At 39.7% G+C, this 17,270-nt stretch overlaps 1 protein-coding gene across 2 annotated transcripts in view; it reads right to left on the reverse strand.

Annotated features, from left to right (window-relative positions):
• prkar2aa (protein kinase, cAMP-dependent, regulatory, type II, alpha A) overlaps positions 1-17,270 on the reverse strand; it is a 48,435-nt gene that overhangs the window by 15,293 nt on the left and 15,872 nt on the right. For both annotated transcript variants that reach the window (XM_069660222.1, XM_069660221.1), the window contains exon 3: positions 2,644-2,679. In XM_069660222.1, the coding sequence (XP_069516323.1) occupies positions 2,644-2,679 (36 nt within the window). The remainder of the gene's footprint in view (positions 1-2,643; positions 2,680-17,270) is intronic.

Consider the following 17,270-nt stretch of genomic DNA (forward strand, 5'->3'; position numbering starts at 1 on the left):
ATTCATTGCTACCCCACCTTTAGGCTCTCATCTTGCAGTTGTACTTGAGGAGCCAGTGACATCACTGTTGAGTATAGTAAAAGGTGCAACAATGCAGACAACACCAAACTACACCCATTACTTATGCTGACTGTGGTCAGAGGCAGAACAGGCTTGGAACCACCAAACACAGAAGGTAATTAAACTTTGCAGACTGGCTGTTGTAAGGTTACTGTTTAAAAGTTCAGTTTTAGTTGAAGATCTAACTGGTTGTCTGATAATCAGTAATGTCGTTTTTATAGAAGCTATAGTTAGTGGTGATGTTGTAGAATGTCTCTTGAATGGGGTTTAAAATATAGCCTAGCCTCACTTAATAGTGCTGTCAAAATTGGCCAAAAATGACATTCGATTAATCCCGGTAAAAAAAAATACACAGAGGTTTGAACAATTCGAATATCTATTTTTGCGCAATATGTCCACAAGAGGGCATACCAATACGAGAGTATTGATAAACTTGCTTGCAAAATATATTTATTTAAACATAAACATGCCTTTTGAAAGATCAACATAAGCTTCCTATACCTTGCAAAATAAACAAATAAAATAATTAGTTTAGGGACATGTAGCGCTCCGAGCAAGCTGTGCTGTGACAGGTATATTTATTTAAACATAAACATGTCTTAAAAATTAACATAGCTATACCTCTCAGTTCTGCTGGGGGCGAGAATCTCTCTCTCCAGCCGGGCTGGGATTTGAATTCTCCACCATCATTAGCACACGCCACAAGGTTGTTGTTAGCTTGTTTCAGCTAGACAAAACTTAATTATCAATGTATAAAGTGACGTTGTGTGCATTCAAAGATGCACCGTAACCAAGAGAGTGCGCAAGACGAGAGTGCTGATTTTTTTCACATCCGTACGTGTTTTAATAACCGAATATCCTTTTTTTTTTTTACAATTTTTTATTACAATTCGGTTATATATTCGAATTCAGAAATATTCACTGACAGCCTTATCCCTTAATAACATATATAGATGAGCAATAAGTTTAGAAACACAACATGATGCAATCCAGTAAAACACCAATGCAAACTTGTAAATTAACATGTCTCTGACAGAGTCAATAATCAGGACACACAATTGTACATTGTAAATATTTGAAAGAACATATTACCCTAAGAAGAGCTAGGGCATACGTTGGCCTACATTTAACAGGAGAGGTCACACCACAATTATTTACAGAAGGGGCATAAAAACCATAGGACATTCTCTCTCTGTCTGGTTCTCTGCAAAGTATGTGAGTAAGCTTTTCCCAAGACAGCAGTATGAACAGATATGCCATGGGCTCAGAGAGGGGAGATTGTACACTACTGGACTGCAGATGGCCTTGTTCCCTCAGTAATAGTAACCTTGAACTTTGACAACCATAACTAAAAAAAAAAAAGATTAAATTCAACATTTTATCCAGTCAGCAACTAGTGCATTTATGACTGAGTTCAGGACACACATGTTTTGTTTTTCATTGAACATTAACCAGCCAAATCTAATCAGTTCATTCTTTTATCGAAGTGGACATTTGTGCCAAATTTGAGGATATTCCCTTCAGGCTTTTCTGAGATATCATGTTCACAGCAATGGGACGAACAGAAGGACTGACACCCTCACACATGCCTCAGGCCGAGGCTGTCGCAGCGCAGAGAGATAAAAACATTAAGGCGTTAGAGGGATGTGTTTTTCCTTGTACGATTTAGGAGCCTTCTTACTTTGGGAGAAGTTCAAAGGTGTCTCTATGAGAAACACCACAAACACAAAACAAAAGAAAACTTTGCACAGCTAACCAACAACAAAATGGAATCTTTTTCATGCGCAGAACTGCAAAGGGACCTCTGTAGTTACATATTCGGAAAACATAATAAACAACACAATGACGCTGTATCTTTGTTGTTGTATTTACACAATTTGTCTTCAGGGCTCAAAAAGGATCATTATGTCTTATAATATTACCTCTACAAAGAAGGTCAACTGGTACAACACAGCATTTAAGTTTTGGAATCACTTTGTTAACTTGTTAAAATGACCGTACAACAAATTTGCCAACTTGTACAAATTAACACCAGATACTTTACGACACAACTTTATGGCGCTGTGGTACAGACAACAGAGACAGTGGGACAGCAGTAAAGATAAACATCAGGTGACACACCCAGAGCCTAATCAAAGTGCAGCTCTCTGTGACGGCTGACGACATTCAATTACTCATATGTAAACACTAGACGTGTACGACCAAGCGTGAGAAAACGAGCACCACACACACAAGACCACAGGCGCCAACACAGACACAGAGAGGACGCACAAAACCCAAAACACGCCACAGTGGTGCTTCTTAACACTGTTTCACATGCATGACATACGCAAATACTCTCATTATGAAAACACTGTTGACATCAGCGACGGAGACAGACACGAATCAGTAAGTCTACCATTCGACCCCACAATGCATGACACACACAATAACGCACACAGAAGCAGCAGGTGAGCCACTTAGGCAGTGATGTATGCAGTGTTGTCGCCGGTGTGGATTACACTTAAGGGGTATGACGTCAAACGTATGCATACACACACACATACTAGTGTAGACACACACACACAAACACACAAATCTTACCTGACACTCTCCTGTTGAATCTGCTGGGTGGTGGAGCTGCAGAGAGAGAGAGAGAGAGAGAGAGAGAGGGGAAATTAACATCATTATTTTTACATAATTACATTAGATTTCATGAACGCTTTGAAATTCTCGTTGTCTTTCGATGCTCTGAACAGATAATTTTTTAAAGTAAAAGATGTGGATTTAGAAAAAGTAAGACAAAATACAGACAGTGAGTCAGAGTGACAGGCAGCATTTGAGAGAAAATGATACAGACAGTCAAACACATGAAGGCAACAAGAGGTGAAAAGATAAAAAGTAGACTCATAAATATGACCGGACGTGAAGAAAACAGAGACAGTCTTCACACGAGATGTGACCGAAGAGATTGAATGTGACAGGGAAAAAAAGGGTGTTTTTGCAAAGTTCAATACTTTCTTTGTACTTTTGAATGCTATTGTGAGCAGTTGCTACAGCCTGCAGCATTTTAATCAAAAGCACATACACACCTTGTCTGACAAATGGCAAATTGAATACTGATATAATAATAAATGATCACACAATAACTCCCAGAGGCGAGACATGTATGTATAACATACATGTAGGCATGTATAACATGTATATGTAAGGATAATGTACAGCTGGTGCAGGGGTCTCCAAACTTTTTTCATCTGAGAGCTATTTTGAAAAAATGAAAGTGGCCAAGAGCTACTTGCTTTACATCGCTGTAATTGCTGGTGGCACCCTATGTTGACTCTTTTGTTGACTGAAACTTTGGTACCACAGATGAGGCACACACACTTGTCCTTCACATTTGTGGATAAAAACTTGCTTTCCCACTCCCTGTAGAAATAGTATGTTTTATGTTTTCAGCTTTTTCTTGGTGTGGTCACCTTCATTGTCCGTCATAAATCTGGCTAAACACGCTGCAAAAAGCACCGAACTCCTCACGTAAGCTCAACTACTGTACAGCATAACTGACCCGACCTTTGGATGGAGGTTGCTGTAACATTGCTGTGACAGCTGATAGGCCTATAGTATTATTTCGTATTGGAGGGGGTGGGACATCTGTGTATTTGATTGAGTTGAAGTGGGAAGACGCTTTCAAGGGCTATTTATTGTCGTCTGATTTTTTGTACATAGTGAACCTCTTGGTGAGTTACTAAAATCCTCGTGAGCTACCTGTTGGAGAGCCCTGAGCTAGCGGCTCATTATAGCGGAGATAAACCTCAACAGGAGGATGCAAGACTGTAACGCTTCTAAAGAAACAACTAATTGACACAAAATATTGCTTTAGGTAAATTATTTTACTGATTGAAAATTATTTGTGTTATAATTCACATCGAACTTTACATTTTCATTGAGTGTTTTTTTTTCTCAGATTATTTCAAATTCTGCTGAAATTTGTTTATCAGTCTATAAAACTGCCATACCTACACAGTGCACACCGTGTTCAGCTCAGTGCTTATTTCATGTTCAATTAATTAGATTTCTCTGGGATCCAGCTCTTTGTGTCTAATGTCTTGTTCTTCTGCACTTCTTTTGATTATCTTTTTTTTCTGGTACAGTGTCAACAGGCTTTTAGACATATTTTCATGAAAGGGCTGACATTAAATTAACTGGACTTCTTGCTGCAAATTGATTTGATGAGAAGTGCTCCTGAGATTCAGTCGGGTAAGTACTGCGTCCTGTACAGTCCGACCAATCAGCCTCAAGTATTCAACAAAGCCGTGAAATAAGAGCCCTCATAGTTACATGTTAGCAAGTAAAATATTTGAAAGGAATAATGTGAAAGAGAGCGAGGATGGAAGGGTACTGGCAGCTTTGTTGGTGTCAAATCAGTTAGACTTAGGCTCCTTTACAGTAGTTCCTAACAGTTCACATTTTGAATTCAATCAATCATCTCTCTGAAATCTCCCAAAAAATATCAACAGGAACCCTGTCTTCAAGTTTGATGTTGGTGTCAACTTTATTTCTGTGATCATTACAAATGCACAAAGAGGCTGGTGGTTTGTTTACATTTTGACTTGACAAGCAGACTTGTCTGCGCCAGTGTAGTCAAGCTGTTGCAATGCCCTGTTAGCATGCACAGATGCTGTCGGGACACTATTAATGTCCTGAGCCACCGCAACAGCACCTCTGATGTTCCTGCTTTCAAATTCAGCATTCAAAGATTCAACAGCAGGCACCTGCCCAACTGAAGTGTTTCCTTAAGCAAAACATTGAACCAGGAGAGCTGATGAGTAACTGACTCTGATCTCTGAGCCCCTTTGAGATTTCTGCCAAGGATATTACTACTTTTACAGATATATTTAACAGAGTAAAAGATCGCCCAATGTATGATGCCTCCCTGTAAAAAGCCTGTCATTACTGAGCTCTGCTGCATGCTCTTTCAGACCTTGCATCTAGGTCAGACCCTGTAATTGAAAAATGAAATGTCATGTCTGACAAAAGACTAAAGCTAATCACAATGTTTAGTTGTTAAGAAAGCAAACATTGTGCCAATGAATGTGTTTATATTCATATTAATTGTAACATATTATTCGAGATACTAATCTATTTGGGTGTTGGCCCATGAGAACGCCACGTGTCTCTTGGAATAGGCGAGAGATGCTCATACTCTGATTATGTGAGAAAGAAGTATAAAAGGTGAGAGATTCCAATATTAGCCAGAGAAGAATGAACATCGCCTTATTTTATCATCCTGTAATGAAAGTAACGCTTCTATTGAATATAAAGAAACCATTAAGCTTATCACCAGCCTAACAAAAAATCTACTATAAGAAGTTAAAAAAACATTAGCACCTAATGCAAACAAATATTATTGTCATATGCATGTTATATATATATATATATATATAAGGTTATATATATATATATATATATATATATATATAAGGTTATATAAGGTATAAGGTTAATGGGACGCCATTCAAGTACCATTCAGTCTTTTGTTGCTGCTCATCCAGGCTAATCCAGAGCAGCAACTTCCTGTAGCTGGTGTTGGGCCCATATGGCAGCGGCCTCACTCCGTGCGCACAGGCCAACACAACCTGCCTCTTGCCCGACACCAGATGAGCGATTCTTGCTCTTCTTGGACATTATGTTTAGATACACTGGTAACTTGTTTAATATTAGTTCAAAGTAATTAATACAAATGGTTTCAATGTCAGCAATAATTCTGAAATGAAACTTTTTCATACATCATGATTTAACCAATCAAACACAGGAAAAACATCCTGCACAAGGCAGAGGATGTTTCCTGGAAACGTCTTAACAGAAGGTTTAATCGAGTTTAATTTCTGGTCATGATTTCAGTGCCGTCCACTTGACACTAGACTGCATTCATCAGAGTAGAGGCAGCCTGGAATAACACTGCAGGATATGAATATGCATCAGGGATAATCAAGTAGCAAGTCAAGAGAGAATTAACTGTGTACAGAAAGGGCTGTAAATACATGAGTGCATGCAAACAATCATAAATGTATATGTACAGTATGTATGTGTGTTTGTATAGTCCACAAAGTGTTCTGCATTCTGTGTGGGTTCTGGCCTTGCACAGCATTTGTGTGTCTCTTTAGATGCGCCCTGACCTTGTGTGTAGCAGGGTGTTAATTTACACACAGAAGGTAAGGTCAGGCTCCTAAACACCTGCTTCCTCACGCTGGGCTGTTACTAGCCAGCATGGACATGGCACACTCCTGCCACAAACACACACATACACAAAGTCTGTGTGTCGACTGCTACCTTATTACCATCCTGTCAGAGCCCATTAGATCTAGACTGTGAAGATAGGAGCCTGGGGGAAACTCACACATATACACCACTTTCCCCCAGTCACCTGGGGAGATGGACAGAGTTTAACACTCTACTCTCTGTGGAGATCACACTTGCTATCACTCAACACAGCAGCAGGATGGTCTCAGCTAGAGCTAAGATGCTGATGATTCAGGCATCTGCATGGGAATTATGTCTCTCTTTTAGGGTCTTACCTGAAACTGTTTTGTAAATGCTTGAAAGTTATTTTTTTCTCAAGCATAAAGGACAAATGGATAAAGAGTCACTTCTACATTTCAATTCTATTTAAATGCATGTGTTAACTCTCACATACATGCCACAAATTCAGACTTGTTGGGCATCCGCCTAACCTACCTGAACTCTCATTCTCCCTGCCAACATATTAAGCTTTAATGTTGTTAAAACACAGGGTCAGAATTTTCATAAGTAAGTAATACAAATGCAAATGTGCCAAACATCAAATAAACTTGTCATTGGCAGATAATGATTTCCCTGCAGGCCACCATACATTCTGACCTTTAACTAATCATTATAAAGCTGGCTTTACTAAACAAACACCTCAATGGCAGCCTGTTAGACTACTAGTAAACAAAGCACTGGCATTCAATCTCTTGGTGTGTTGGAAGACTTGATGGTTATTGTTAATGAACAGGAAACAGGGAGAAGATCCAACCTATCATGTAAGCAGCAGTTCCAAGTCAGTTTAGTCTTTCAGCGCTTGACATTTTTATTTGCTGGCACTAGGGAAGGATAACTAGGATATTATTAATACCGATATCGATACTGATACTGATAATGCTATTTGAAAGCGATACTTATTGTTAGTACTCTCTGTAATTTGGTGCAAAAAAATACACGACATGAAAGATAAAAGAAGCTGTTGTGATTTTTACTGATGAAAATGATTAAGGTGCTTAAAACTGATCTCAGCTGTGTCCTGAATGGTCAGTCAAATTATCTTCTTTTTAGCTGCTTCAGGGTCTAAAGTAACTGTGATGGGACAGCATGATGCTCCAAAAAATAAGAGTTACAATTTATGAGATAAAATGTATTCCTGGTAGGAGCACAACATATAAAACTTTACTTTTTTAGTTTCACCTGCACTTTCCTTGACTTTCTCTTCTCCCCAAAGCTCTACTACCTGTCTAGATATTTTCATTCAGTACAGTTCATTTATCTGCATCATGTCTGTAAGTATGCATCCACCATGGGCCATATTTCAGGGCAGAACTTGTAGATCTCCACTTTAAACTACTCAATTGATTTTAAAGGACGGAGAGCTATCTGCAAACCTTGTTTAGTTGCCTGCCAACAAATACTGGCAGACGAACCTACAAGCCACAGCCAAAACAGAATAAAGAATGAGTAGCGACTGATTCAATTATTTGACCTGTTAGTCTTTGCCTCTTTCTTTTACTTGAACTCCCTCCAAGTAATTTCAGGTTACAGTCAAGACTGTGGCTGTGCTACCAAATATGCCTCTGGCTATTAAGATGGCCATGTAACTGTTCTTAAATATACCAGAATATTATTGTCTTTTCATGGTTAAGACCGTAAAATACATTGATTGATTTGGATAAAATCACATCAACGCATGTTTAGAATAAATCCTCTTTCAGGGTGTTCTTCTTAGGCATATAAAATATCTCAGCTTCTTCTTTCAATGAATTTCTCAATTTCAACCATATCTCTCAACAAAAGGAATACAGCGCAAGTAGTAGTACTAATACACTCACATAAGTTCAATGCTATTCTTGGTTTCTCTCTTCCTCCTCTTTGTCATTTATGGTATACATCGCCCCCTAAGCTGTCTCAAAGGAAAAGACCTTCCTTCCGTGTTTTGCTCCCAAGGCTTCACGACTCCTCTGCCTCTCTCTGTCTTCTCTTTTGCATCCGAGCCTGGTCTTCATCTCCCTCACCTCAATACAGATCGCTTCTTTGTAGTCCGTGTTGGGGATTGTATCAAAATTACAGATACAAAACAGAGATTTTACTTTATTGACTGATATTTTGTCTAAGCCTTACCCAGTTTACGACCGAGATAAAACTCAACAACCAAATAGAGCAGGTCTTTTAAGGTACCATTGTCATGTCCCTGCTTATTCTTCTGGCCCTCGTGCTCAGCTACAAAAACAAAATGTCACTCATAGAGAAATGTATTCACTGACATTCAGTTTTTCGATTATGCAGGGATGTAACCACCGATATGTAATCTTAATATGTAATATTAAGAACAACAATGCCAAAGCAATGACTAGAGCAACAATTACAGAAAGTCCTCTGCTTTTATTTCTTAATGCACAATGACAGTTTATATCTTTGAATGAAGACTGAACTGAGGCATCTTACCAACAAGCAATCAGCTATTTTTATACAGCTCCCTTCCTATGCTAATGCCCAGACAGCACTTTGGTGTAAAATGTATGACTACTGGCTAGTAGATAACATTCTATTGAGCCTTTTTTATTTGCAAAATGCAAATTATAGCTCTGGACCCCTGACCTTTGACCTCTCAGTTCCTGCCACACATAATAGAAATAACAGTATGGAAGTGGTAGGCTACTTCAAATATCTATGGGTTCAGCATAAAAAAACAACCAGATAAATATGGATATGGCTGTAAAAAGTCATGTGACCTAAAACGTAAACATTAACAACCTTTAACATGACTAATCCGTCTGCATGTTTCATCTGTTAACCACCACCGCTGATGCCTATTCCCCATGACCCTTTTATAAAACACATCTCTTCATCCTTGTTTACAGCTTAAAGTTTGTTAACATTAACAAAAATGTAATCATTTTTGTTTATGTATATGGGTATATTCCATCCACCTCTTCCCCTGACTTAGACCCCTTCATTTGAACATCTCTCAGTTTCTGCTGCTCCTCCCTTGAGTCGCATCCTTGCTCACAGGCAACAGGTAATGTGCAACAGGTGAAGCTGTAGGTTTTAAAGGATTCACTTTGCAAACAGTGAAGTTTGACGTGACTTCACAGTGCAAGGGGACGGATCACTCAGAAACGGAGTGCGCCCCTCACGACCTAAGGGTCAAGGCACTGACCATGAACCACAACATCCCCAGTTTGCATCCGGACTGGGCACCTTTGTTGTATTTCCTATCGCCCTCCTTGTTTCCTGTTATCTATCAAAGAAAATTGGGGCTTGAGGAAAATCGACATGCTGCTCAGTGTGATTAATTACCTATTACAGCAGAAAGCTAACAACAATGGCTGCTTGAACACTAAAAAAAAAATCAATTTATCTATTTAAGATCTTTGGAAAATGCTTAGCAGTCAGTAGAGTATACACAATTTGTGATAAAAAGAATGAAAAGAGTACCACTTGAGTCTTTAAAAGAGGTTCAATCACAGAAACACCACCTGGAAAATAATGAGAATTATAATTTCACCAACCTCTTTTTTACTGTGACCCTACTCTACTTATTATTGTCCTTCAGAACAACCCCCCTCCCCTCACAAACGTCATTACCTTCAACACAACCACCTACCAGGAGAACACATTCCAAAGTGCTTAACGTGATTTGTTTTGATCCGAGTCAAACTCATGAACAGGTCAGATCGCTGCAGGTACCGCAGCAAAGAGGCACAAAGACCCACAAAAATGCGCGCACACACACACACACACACACACACACACATCTAGATCTACACATAGAGCCAGACAAAGAAGGTAATACTGTACATGGAACACTGATTTGTTGTTTTGGTGAAAAGGTATAAACCCTATTTTACTGCTAATGTTATACTTGACTCTTGTCCATATTTTCCTCTATATGAACATTTTTAAGTCATTGTTGGTGTTGCTCCTCCATTACATCTGAAGTTCAGAGTTGTTTTGGGGGTTCAGAGTTTGTTTTAAGTTGTTTTGGTGAAAAAAAAACTTCCTGTTTAGCTTCAAAGTTTGGGTCACATCAAAGACCATATTATACAACCAGTGATTCACCTCAAAAGATTTGCTCCATGTTTTTAGGGGAAATAAATAAAATTCAGGAAAATAGGGCGATCACAAGTGAGTGTGGTTTTCTTGTACGGGTTGTCTTTGGAGGCATTTGAAACCCACAGCAGAAATAAACTGCCTTCATCAGCACGTGTTCAGTCATGAGGTTTCAACCAATTTCAAAATGAATCATGTATTGTCTTCAACAATCACATAAACTGCAGTTTTGTCTGTCAAGAGCAGGTGGACATGATAAAAAAATGTGTGCGTGCACATGCTTTTGTGTTTCAATGTGTGGGTGCGTAAGTCTGAGTGTGCAAAGTGTGAAGAGCTCTCCCTACAGTCATGTGGCTGAAGGGGCGGAGGGATTGAGGGTGGTGGTGATGGTGGCTGTATCAAGTGTACGCCTGAAGTTGCCTTGGCAACCTAACACAAAGAAGATCTCATCACCATAACAACTCTACCCCCTTCACCCCCCCCCCCCCCCCCCCCCCCCCCATACTCGGCCGCCATCCGCCCTTTTTCTCTTCTATCCAAGTGGCAGATCCCCCTCCTCTCTCTCACATTCTGTTTCTATCTCTCTCCATCCCTCCCTCTACACCCACTCACTGCCATAACAGCATTAACAGATGGAGAGAAGAGCGCCACAGAGGGGCAGAGAAAAAGAGAGAGGGGAGGACAGTGGGAGAACCAGAGGGGGAGAAATAAAAAGACAGACCAGAAGGGTTTACAGAGACAGCTCTATCACAATGTGAAAAAAGAATTAGACAGAAACAGTGAGAAGAAACATGAAAGCAAATGCAAATGAGATAGGATGGGATGAGAAGTGAGACTCTATGCCTGTTGATATGGTAAAAAAGAGAGATAAAAAGGAAAAAAAGATGGACAGAGAGCAAACTAGGGGTTTATTTTGTGTTTATAAAGAAGAAGAAGCAAATAAACCGTCAATCAAAGGATAAGAGGATGACTTTAGCATGTGATAACTGGTGGTTCTGAAAAACATGTAGAGAAACAATAACAAAAGAGAGAGATCATCACTTAGGCAAGAAAGAACGAGATAAAGCCCCCTGAGTGAATACAGGAAAAAAGGAGCAATTCACCGGTCCCTGCCTGGTGTTTTAAATTGATTTTTCTTCAGCCATTCTCAGTGTGTGACTGTCTGACTGCTCGGCCTGTCAATACATCAGCCAGTTAGCCAAAGGGGAGGGGACCAAAGCATGCATGTGGACATGTCACCCATGACACTTCTAATTTTAATGTTTTACACTGTTATTTTTGCTTTAACAAAATGGCTACAGTGTGGTTACACCAGTAAGATGGATGAGACAGACAAAATAAAACACATGACAAAGGACAGATGTGGAGATGCAGTTACTAAGGATTTAATGAACCCTAACCTAAACTGTGGAAGCAGCGGCTGACTTTCAAGTGGGAGAGTGAAAGGAAAATAGGCGACATAAACTAAGTCGGGACATGTCTGTTATTTGTCCGCCCACCTGTTGCTGCGCACTCCTCCTGGTTTCCTTCTTACATCTCTGCTTCCTGGATTAGAAAGTGTAAAACACTGGAAAATTTTGGCTTCTAAAAAGGACAAGTCTGTCCATTAGATTTGCCACTTACACAGCAATCAATTGCTTTTTGGACACAAATCTATTCAACAAAATGAATTTGGCAAATTGAAGATGGTGACAGAGGCTGGATCCTGCTTTGGGACGATTGCTGTTGGCCGTTAGCGTAAGTGAGGAACTTTAGTGAGGACAGCTAATTTAGAAAACAGATATCAAACACGTCTGTAAGGTGTTAAAGCATACTCCCATTGCCTCAGCTGCTGATTCAGTAGTATTTTTGTAACATAAAAAGGCACATTCAAGTCCATTTGGATCAAAAAGGGACAGATGAAATAAAAAAATACTGATCATTTTTTAAAGATATGCACGTACTTTTAGTACAATATTTTTAATGTTATACCTGTGGTGATATATATATTTTTCAGTTTGTCTAGTTAGTATGACTTTATCTTTCAAAGCAAAATTTTGGAAGTGCTTAGTTTTAAATAATTAACTATTCGACAGGTTGACCAAGAATATATATTCAACACTAGGGATGCACGATATAGGATTTTTTGCCGATATCCGATATTTTCCAACCCTTTTGCCGATTGCCGGTTTCGATACCGATATCAGGCACATATTCTTTTCCACCTAATTGCAAAGAACATCAAGTCTCACCTGTACTGGAAATGATATCATGTCTACTCTTATTGTAGTGGCCAAAAACTGCCAGACTGCATACTTGCACCCTTCTTCACTCTTGACAGAAAAGGCGTTGTACAAAAGCTCACGTGTCTGATCACTCAAGATTCTGAGTGCACCTGAATGCAGCGTCCGCCCAAAACACGGCAGTGAGGGAGACATACCTGGACTTGTTTATTGCACCTACTACAGAGACATCAGTGATCACCATCGGACTCTTTTTATCGCATGAATACGTAAGTTAGTTTTGTACTGATGTTTATGTTACTCTCCGTTAGCGTCAGCTTCGGCCGCAAGTGTATTTTCGGTGAGTTTGATGTTGTTAAGTCAGGTAAAATAACGAGAATGTGCGCTAACTGTTAGCTAGTAGAGTTCTGAAAGTTGTTTTACTTCTATTCAGTGGCTCAAGTTTCTGTGACTTTTTAGTCTTTATTTGCATATTGTTGATAACTTTGCGCAGGCAGTGCGCGCGCGAGTTAATGTTGTAGCATTACATCAAGCTTTTTTAGGGAATTATCAAGCATTGAGGCATAATTAAAGCGTTGTTTTATCAGCAGAAAGATGACATATCTGCCGACGCCAATGTCATTTTCAAGCAATTATCAGCAGTTACCAATAACTTGCCGATAATATCGTGCATCCCTATTCAAAACAATTTAAGATTAACAATGACAAAATGATAAATCAAGTGACAAACACGGTGAAACAGTGAAAAACATGTATTTATCTCCCTCCACCATCTACCCCCCTTTCTCTCCCCATTCTCCCACATATCCTTTCCTCGACAAGTCGAAAAAAAATTTTAACTGCCCCCGCCATCTGTTCTTCCTGTATCCACCCACTCTTTCTCTCCACCTCTCTTCCTCCTTTCCTCTCAGCATTTCTCCTCTCTGCTAATGCCTCTTCCCCTCTGTCTGTCCTCCTCTCAAGGCCTGATTGATAACAGCAGGGTCAGATGTGGAGCAGGGAGCTTCCCTCACGTGTTGCCTCTCCTCCAGAGCTAGACGTCAGTGTCAGCCTTTGCTGGCATGCACTCGCACAAATATACGCACACGCACACACAGTGGCTTAATCATGCGCTCCGGCACACAGTGAGGCAGGCAGTGCCAGACACATCTATAAAGTACAAGATACATGTGCAACCAGACACACACACACACACACACACACACACACACACACACACACACACGAGGTGGAAGGCACACGACAAATGGCAAGCTGGAAAGCAGACTCAATAAAGCAGATCATCAGCTCCATTCTCCTACTGCAGTGCACACCCACGTATACATAGAAATCCCTCCTGAATAATACCTACAAAATGCACATGTGCAGAGAAGAGAGGGTTTTCTGGCAGTGTTTCTTCTACTGTATGGAACAGTGGCTGACTTTGCATTATAGAAAAATGAATTATCTATCCTAAACAGCTTAGTAGATGATTATTGAAAGTAGCAGTTGTGGCACCACTTTTAGACCCTTCGCGAGATCTTGCAGTGCCTGCAATCTGAGCAGTGCCTTACCTTCTCCCAACTGTGAGCCAAAGTTTTTTCATGAGTATTCCTTATCTAAATCTTCCACCTTTCCGAGTCTCTCCTCCTTTTTTTCCACCTATCCTGGTTCATCTCTCCCCAAAGCCATACCATAAAGGAACAACCATAAATCCAATCTCTGGGTGTCCACCTCCCCAGAGAAGATATATGTATTCTGGCCCTATATATCAGCAGTCAATACGCACTGAAGTGCTGACCTAAGCAGCATTAACTCCAGGATCTGTAGCCTACACTACAATAAGAGGCAAACACAGAAGTCTAGTGACAAAATGCATGTTTGCAAGTGACTAGTTTTAAAAATGTGCACGCAATTGAACAATTACACACAGAAGACAGCCGTTACATAAATATATACAGTTGCTTTCATAAATACACAACATCACAATAATCTAGTCCTGCTTACTTTGACCAATCTTAATAAAGAAAAAACATTATTTTGGAAGGAAAAGTTGCTGTTAGCGATTGTTCTGTTACCTGGCTCATCATTTTCAGTTTAAGTTCATTTCTGAAAAAAATACTTTTATTTCCACTGTCAAAGCTTCAAGCACCACATGGTACAACAAATCAGCCAGATCTGTTCTTGAGCCATCAGGTAAACTTCCTCCTATTGTTTCTGGATCTGCAGTCATCAGTAACTGCCTCTGAGTTGCACAACTTAACTTCTTCTACACATACGTCAAGATATAGAGACTTTGAACGCTCTGATGGAGCTTGGATCCAAAGAGAGGAAGCAGACAGTAGATAATACACCTGTTGAGATCCTTTGTGTCATTACAGGTAAAATATGTAGTGTCGTGCAGGTATCAGGGCTGCTGATGTATCATGTCTGCTGACTGTGGTGCGTCATAGCAGAGCCAAATATTAAGTGTGAAACAACATGTCAATTATTGCCTCCAGCAGACTGAGGTTTTAGAAAATCGATTGGGCACACACTCCGAAATATTAAAACTGCATTTTGGATAATATCAATAAGATCATGTTTTGTGGTGGAATTGTCCTTTATCATGACAGGGAGTTAATGTCTGTCATTAGTACGGCTGTGTCGCGCCTGTGGCTGTTTTTATCATATGAGAGTCAGCTGGGAACAGAGATGACATATTGGAGTAGACTGTGAAGAAATAATAGATGGTAATGTTGGAAAAGAGGTTACAGAGAGCTTCTTCTGACATTCTTACCAGTTCAAAAACAAGCAGGGAACGTTAAGGCACCTGAACATCTTTGCATCAGCTTATCACAGCCGAGATTAATTAAGGCTAGTTTTCAAAATCATGTTGGTTTGTATCATAGGTTGTTTTGTAAGCTGGAGGACAACATAAGCAAAAGGAGGAAAGGGTTTTGCAAGTGCAGTGACAAATAACTCAAACCAAAAACCCATGTATCATATGCTCGGCCTGTTCTGAGTTTTAACAGATTTAAAGAAACAACCTCTCAGGGGCACAGACGCAAAAAAAAGAAGAATCCTGAAGCAAAGCAGTGGGAAGTGTAGTACTGACTTCTGAGAGGATGTGTTGTACTGTTTGATACCTACTTAAATGAAAAGCAGAATTAAGAGGTCTGTGTGGCCTTGAGGCCCAAAAAAAATGTAGCTAGATATGATCAGGCATTTTGACAATTGATTAAAAAATTAGCTTTTATTTTGATTCATCAAACTAAAAAAAGGTATTGGAGATTTTATGAATACTTTTCTTCCACACACAAAATCAAATACAGACACACACTTAGTGGGTGCTGGATCCAAAAACAATCAAGTATATCAGAAAAAATATATCAAGATCCGCACACCAGGAAGCTCCCATAAGGGGTTTTATTTAGCACAAAGTGACGTTTCAAGTCAACATGCTCTTCTTCAGACTTTTAAAAGGTATTTGTGAGTCCCTATCTTAAATACATACAGACATCCACGTGATAAGATACAGCTGACATCCGTGATTAATTAGGTAACACATGAGATGATTTTTTTGAATATCACACAAAAAATATTGCACACAAAAAATCTACCCTGAGGAAAATCGATAAGTAGAACACATACCACAAACGTGTACATGTGTTGCCTCTACACAGACAATGTAAATATCAACAAATTGTCCTAAACACACCTGTGACAAATCCCAGTGTACCAAGATATATACAAAGTATACGTACAAATATGTATGAAGAAATAAATAACTATTTACATGACGATCTACTTGTAGTTCTACTTTTCCTCCACACCCCAACTTATGTGGATATTATACTATATGTGGATGTCCATAGGAAAATAAGTCAGAGCTGAAAGAGAGGAGCAGAAAAAAGTTCAGCAGAACTTGTCACTTATAAAGAATGGAGATCCCTCACTGTCTCTCTGTGACACGCAGGCAGGCACACATGGCTGAAGCTGAAAGCATGATATATTGAGCATAAACATGAAGAGAACATACATTTACTACGTTAAATAAGCAAGCTGCTCAATAGTTTCACAGCAATGTGATTTATGTTGGAGAGAACTTGTTTGAATGTTGAATTTATTACACAGAAGTTGTAAACAAATGGAGATATGAGGTTACAAAATATAACCAACACTGGGGAAGGTAAATGCAGTAATGTAGAAACCTTTCTGTTTTCTCTTTCTCCTCTCTTGCAGCTTATAACTCCCTCCTCCTATGTCATCAAGCTTCCACCATTATTCTCACGCTCTGCACTGCTTCTGTTTCAGTCCCTGTTTCCCACCCTGCAACTCCCTTCTCACTCTATTTACCTTTCCCATTATCTAACTCTGTCCATTTCCCTCCCACAAAAACTGCCTCTTGTTCAATCTCTCCCAAACACGTACTCTCTCTTCCCTCCTTCCCCATATCTGACTTGCTCCCTTTCCCAGTGTCTCACCCTCTTTCCTCTCTCACTCCCCCCACTCCTATGCCGCTCTCCAGAGGACTTTAGCCCTTAAAAGGAAGTAGCAATGTCCTGCTTAGAGCTGCATTGGTTTTAACCCTTTCCCAGTATCACCAGGTCTTCTGAGGCTACTTAACCCCTTAGAGCCTGCCTTGACCCGTTGCCCTTTTCTATGCTTATCACTGTCTATGCTTCAACATGTCACAAGCGTAGGAGAAAT

The sequence above is a fragment of the Semicossyphus pulcher genome, unplaced genomic scaffold (genome assembly GCF_022749685.1).
Source record: "Semicossyphus pulcher isolate SPU_LCO1_2020_fin unplaced genomic scaffold, fSemPul1.0.p SCAF_13, whole genome shotgun sequence".
In the NCBI taxonomy this organism is placed as follows: domain Eukaryota; kingdom Metazoa; phylum Chordata; class Actinopteri; order Labriformes; family Labridae; genus Semicossyphus; species Semicossyphus pulcher.